At 58.1% G+C, this 6,046-nt stretch overlaps 1 protein-coding gene across 1 annotated transcript; it reads right to left on the bottom strand.

Moving 5' to 3' along the window:
- Nucleotides 1-3,740: 3,740 nt before the first annotated feature.
- On the bottom strand, nucleotides 3,741-5,669 carry LOC132317899 (T-cell surface glycoprotein CD1b-3-like). The gene is made up of 6 exons (XM_059823406.1): nucleotides 5,588-5,669; nucleotides 5,007-5,264; nucleotides 4,567-4,848; nucleotides 4,186-4,470; nucleotides 3,983-4,079; nucleotides 3,741-3,801 (listed from the first exon to the last, which is right to left on the bottom strand). The coding sequence occupies exons 1-6, from the start codon at nucleotides 5,667-5,669 to the stop codon at nucleotides 3,741-3,743; spliced, it is 1,065 nt and encodes a 354-aa protein (XP_059679389.1).
- Between the last annotated feature and the right edge of the window lie 377 nt (nucleotides 5,670-6,046).

The following is a 6,046-nucleotide window of genomic DNA, read 5'->3' as shown; positions in this document are numbered from 1 at the left end:
CATGCGGCAAGGCCAAAGCAGCAGCAGTGACTGTGGGAGGAGGAAGCACCCGTGGGGTCCCACGCTTCAACCCGGCGCAGCAGTCACGGCATTGGCTCTCCACCAATGGGACCAGTGCGGATGTGTCGGGGAGGGCCCCAGAGGTCCCGAGCTGGGGGCTGGGGACATGTGGGAGGGAGGAAAGCCAAAATAAGGTCTTGAGCATGAAGTGCCGCAACAGGCTGGGGCTGTGGAGAGCCCAGCCAGGAGGAGAAGGCAGGGAAAGGGAGGCCCAGGAAATGGCACTAGGAGAAAACGGGTGCTCAAGGCCCCGAGCTGGGTCCCCCTGACTCCCCCTCCCCACCAATGGCACTTCAACCCCATCCCCATTCTTGTGGGATGCATCAGCTCTGATGGAGGTGGCGACGGCTTTTGGGTTTTAGCCCTGACTGAAGAAAGACAGCCGCTGTCCTCTCAGCCCCGCACAGGGAGGAGGGCTGCTCTGGGGCCCTCCCTGGCACCTCCAGCTCAGGCTCCTCCTGCACCGTTTGCCTAACCCTGGGGATGGGGCTCCGCAGGGAGGAGGTGACAATCAGTTCCCACCCAGCCCATGGCTGTGTGAACAGTGCTGGGGAGCTCCAACTCTCCCGTAAACGCCTCCAGGAGAGGGCCTGGGGCTGGGCTGCAGCCTGGCACACCCCTTTCCTTCCCACCGTCTTTGGTGGGGAGCCTTGACCCCCTCCTCAAGTGCCCCCTGGCAGTGGGAACAGGAAAGGTGGGGCCATCCCCCTGGTCTGTCCCCATTGTCACCAGTGTCCAGTGCTGGAGGGACAATGGGGTGACCAGAGCTGGCCTCACCCCCACAATGTCCCCTACCCACTGCTCCTCCTCCCCGGCTGTCCCCTGGTGCCTCCCCCTACCCTGCAGTTTCTCTTCCCCTTTCCTGGGGGTGCCTGCGTTGGGGGCGAAGGCAGAACCGAAACCACAGCCAAGGGGAAGTTTGAGATGGGGTGCCCTGGTAACCCCCAAACACCAAACCCCTTCCCTTCCGTGGAGCTGTCCCACAGAGAAGTAAGGACACTGCGGTGGCCTGGTGCTCCCAGAAATGGCACCAACGGTCCCACTTCCCCAACAGCTCACCTCGGCGTCACCCAGGGGATGCCCGGCCATGCCACCACAATGTCGACATCCCTCCCGGCAGGGCCACCAGTGCTGGGGTCAGAGGAGACTGTTTGGCTGGTGGGATGGCGAAGCGCAGCCATGGGCTGGCCAGTGAGGGAAGGGGGAGGGGGATGTTTGTCCATGCAGTCCTATGACGCGACCATTTGTCCTCACGGTCCCCCCTAAGGTGACCTGTTGGTCACTTCTTGCTGAGCAGCTGACCGGCCATTAGCAGGCTTCTGGCTTGTGCAGGTGCCTGGGAGGTCACTGGTGGCTGAGTAGCTGATAGGGCAGGAGCAGGCACCTGCCTTGTGCGATGTACGTGGTGTGTTCAAACCACTCTGAATTTTCTCCATGTGTCTCCCACTGCTGCAGTGGACCAGAAGTTCTGCTTTAGCTCTTCCTCATCTCTATTGAATGTACTTGGCCTCATGTTTTTGTTGGTTTTTTGCACTTACTTGCTGTAGTGGAGGTCTCAACTTCTTCCTCCTTGATGCTGTCACTTCCTTTGGTCAGCAAATGACCAAAGGGGGCAGGGGGCTGTTTGTCCCCATAGATCATTGGTCCTTACAGTCCCCTAAGGTGACTGTTGGTCCTCAGAGTCACCCCCCACGTTACCATTGGTCCCCACAGTCCCCTCAGGTGACATTGGTTCTTGCAGTCCTCCCCAGTTACCTTTGGTCACCACAGTCCCCTCAGGTGGCATTGTTTCTTGCAGTCCTCCCCAGTTACCTTTGGTCCCCACAGTCCCCTCAGGTGACATTGGTTCTTACAGTCCTCCCAGGTCACCACTGGCCCTCACTATCCCCCCCCAAGTGGCTGTAGGACTTTGCAGTTCCACCTCATGTGACCATTGGTCCTCACAGACCCCGCAGGTAACTTTGGTCCTTGCAGTCCCCTCAGGTGACATTGGTCCTTGCAGTCCCCCCTCAGGTGAGGACTGTAACCCCCCCAATCCCAGAGCCATGCCTGGGTGAGTTGGGATGGGGTAGGCAGGGCTGCAGTGCCTCTGGGTGCTGCACCGTGTGTGCGGGCACCAGCACCTTCTGGGCTGGGTCAAAACGCCTGAAGAGACCTCTCGAAACACCTGGGTGTTTGTCTGTGTGCTCCTGTAGGGTCTCCTGGGGGCTGTGAACAAACACTTGCAGATACCTCCCCAGTACTACGTGTTTGGGTGTGTGTTACTGTAGGGTCTCTTGTGAGGTCATGCACACATCCCTTTTCTTTCCAGGTTTGCTCACCGGCTGCATCTGCTCTCCAGGTTTGGTGGGTGAGCTTCATCCTGCCACGTCCTGTGAGTGTTGCAGGGTGTTTCACTCCGTTTGGGAGATGAATTGCCCCGTGTGCCCTGTTGGTGCTGAGGCTGTGTGCTCCCAGCCCCGAGGTGAGCCCTGCCCGCAGCTGAAAGTTTGATCTGTCTGTCCTAGCTCAGCAAGGGCAGGGAGAAACTCAGCATCACTCCTCCTGCAGCGAGATCCTTGAGCCCCACGGTGCCAGCACGTGGCTCTGGCTGTCAGGGAAATTCAGTCCTGCCCACAGCACTGTGGTTCTCAGGGCTTGGCCAGGGGAGAACCAGCCCCGGTAGAGTTGTGGTGGATGTGGCCACAGGCCAGCCGGGTTTTCTTCTGACTCAGCTCATAGTTGGCTTACACATGACTGCCAGAGACTTTTCCTGTGAAACTTGGAAGGAAGTTGTCCTGTGAAACCAAACCTTTTGAAGACACATATTCAAGTGTGTGGTTGATTGGGAGCACAAACTAAATTCCTTCCTACGCCTGCCTGAATTCCGCTGTCTCCGATGGGAGATAGGCTTCCTTTTTCTCCTTCATTGGGAGGCTTGGGGGCACTTTACCCCCTTGTGCACAGTTGCTTATTTCCATGAAATATGTAAGAACATGTTTGTATATGCACAAACACACTTTTACCTTTTTTTTTATTTATTTCGGTGTTCCCTGCAATTAGCACCAATAATTCAGTGGTGCTCCAGCTTCCATTTGCAGCTGGTCAAAACCATCCAAATCTTGAGGAAAGGCACATGTTCTTAGCAAAAACGTGAATGTTTTAATTTCATTTTATACACATCTGCAGCTCCCATAGATTACATCAGAGTTTCAGTGTTACTCAGCACTTTGTAAAACGGTTTGTGGCCAGGTGCTGTTAGTCTGTGTGGAACAGTTCAGTCTCAGCACAAGTATTTCTGGAATATGGTTAATAAAAGCAGCTTTTAGGAAAAAATACTAGAAAGCGACAGTAGAAGGGCACAGCTTACCATCTACTGATAAATGTGTTATTGTACCAGAACTCAGAGAAATTGCCACTGGGCACTGGGGTGCCCTAAAGAGCCTCAGTGCATGCATGAGACAGTGCCACGAGGTAAGAGGTCGTCATGTGTAATGAGTGAAAAGGTCTCGGACTTGCATCCTTGTCTGCTTAGCAGATTGAAGCAGGTCAGGAGCCCCGTAGGTTTCCCCCCTGTGCCTCCGAGTTGAGTTGATCTCGCACTCTGCAGTGCCCAGAATTTTGTCAAAGCAAGAAAAGATAGAGTTTTTGTCTCTGTGAGGGTGGTGGAAGGAAACGGGCGGTGTTGGCTCCCTTCTGGGCTAAGCTTCTTTGCTCAGGATGGAGTTCCTGGACTCTGATTCCTCCATCTGCTGGTGCTTTCTGAAATGAGAGGGGGATGGCTCATGGGTACTCCATGGAAGAGAGTTCATGGGGGGTGCACACAGCAGACTGCAGGGCCCCAGCAGGAGAGCAGGAGCTTCCCTGCTAAGTGCAGCAGTTCCCTGGGGCATTTCCTCCTCTCCTCTCCCACTGCTGCTCAGTGGGGAAGAAAGGGCCTCACCTGCGTCTCCACACCCAAAGCATCGTGATGGCAGCCACGGCCACAGCTGTTAGCAGTCCGGCCCCGAGCCCTGCGATCAGCACAACCTCTGAGTTCCCTGAGAAACATGAGCAGAGGCTGCTATGAGCTTTCCCGGCTTTGCTCCATCCCACAGGGCAAGGCAGCTCAGGAGCCCCATCCCTGTCCCCATGGGTGGCACCTACCCCATGGGATGAGGAGGCTGCGGGTGCCCAGGCTGCGATGGCGCACGCGGCAGGCATAGCTGTGCCCGTCACCAGGGGCCACGGCCAGGACGCTGCGGAGCTGGTAGGTGAGGTCGGCATTGGGCAGGATGGCACTGGTGTTGAGCTCCGGGCCCGGCGGCACCTCCTGGCCATCCCGCAGCCAGGCCACACTGATGGGCCGTGGGTAGAAGCCGGTGACGTGGCAAACCAGCAGGAGCTGGTCTGGTCTGGGTGTGCGGGCGAAGACCGTGGCCACGGGTGGCTCTGGGGGGTGAGAGCAAAGGGGTGGGGGTAGCCCTGGTGGGGCACTGTTTGGCCCCAGTGTGTGCGGGGCTTTGGGGTGGGTTGGGGTGGTCTCACCTTGTCTCTCCAGAGCTGTTTTCCCATAGCGCAGTAACACCTCCATGTCGTCGACACAGGTATCATTGAAGAGGACATCCACCAGCTCACTGAAGGCAGTATAGTTCTGGAGAACAGCCTGGACGTACCGTGACAGGCTGGTGTCTTGGCAGAAGAGCCAGGTGGCATTGTCCACGTCGAAGGTGAGGAAGTCCTGGCCATTGTAGCCCACATAGACGAAGGCCCGGGAGGTCCTGTTGGGGTAGAGCTCGCAGCCTGCCATGCACTGGGCCACGAAGGGGTCTGGAGGGGCAGAGAGGAGAGAGAGGTTGCATGAGGGGCTGGGACTGCCTTACTGCAGATGTAGTCATCATCTCCTGTACAGTGCCAGCACTGCCGGGTCCTTCCCCACTTCCCAGATGCTGTTTGCAGAGGGGACGCAGAGAAGACCGGGTACTCACAGGGCACATCCTTCTGCATGGCACCTTCATTGATCAGGTGGCTGAACCGCTGCAAATAGATCTTGATCATGTTCTCAATGGTGTCCCAGTCACTACGGGGCAGGGCTGGGCGCACCCAGGGCTGGTAGAAGCGGATGTTCCAGGTGTGCTTATCAAGAGAACCAAGCTCAATGTCTTCCAGCAGGCCCAGCCCCTCCGTGTCCACGAAGGAGGTGTTTTGGAAGGTGGAGGTCTGGAGCAGCCGGACAGTGAAGGTCCCTACATGAGACAGGAGTCAACAGGGGAAGATGGGAGTGGGAGGAGAGGGCTGGGGAAAGTGGAGGGGCTGAGGGACAGGTCCCCAGGGTTGCAGGGACCCGCAGGCTCCCCATAAGCCCCCTGCATCCTTGGCAGCCCCAGCTCCCACCCCCTGCAGCCACCTCGGGTGGTTGCATCCCTGCCAGGGAGGAAGTGTGGAGCCAGGGGACAAGGAGGGGTGAGGAGGCAAGTGCCCAAGATGGGTGGGGAGCAGGAAGACCCTCGCCTGTGGGGTCCCATGGGGGCATGGGAGCAGATGTGGATGAGCCAGGGCTCCCACTTACCCTCCAGGTCTGCCCATGTCCCAGAGAGGAGGAGGAGGTAGAGGATAAGGAGGAGGAGGAGGCAGCGGTGAGGGGGCTGCATGGTGCCAGCAGCGGGGCCCTCAGTATGCAGTAGTGGGTGCAGCAGCAGGAGGAGGGAGCTGTGAGAGATGTGACCGCGTGCTCTGCCAGGGCAGCTATGCTGGTGCTAGTGGCCCTGGCAGCCAATGGGGCTGCACTGAGGTTTTGGGGAGGGCCCTGAGGCTCCCGGTTGGTGTGGGCTGGTCTGGGGCACCCTGAGTATGGCTGTGAGTGCTGGGGGAATTTGGGGGAATTTAGGTGGGAGCGAAGCCATCCCACTGGCTGCAGGAGGGGTCCCTCATTGCTGCGGCAGCACCTTGGCAATCAGGGCAGTATGGGTGGCCTGGCCCCTCTTCTCTACTCCCATTACAGGTGGAGGTGTGTGTGGGGGTTGACCCT

This window comes from Gavia stellata, chromosome 12, assembly GCF_030936135.1.
Source record: "Gavia stellata isolate bGavSte3 chromosome 12, bGavSte3.hap2, whole genome shotgun sequence".
NCBI classification, from domain to species: Eukaryota; Metazoa; Chordata; class Aves; order Gaviiformes; family Gaviidae; genus Gavia; species Gavia stellata.
This window is presented reverse-complemented; position numbering and strand designations above follow the sequence as displayed.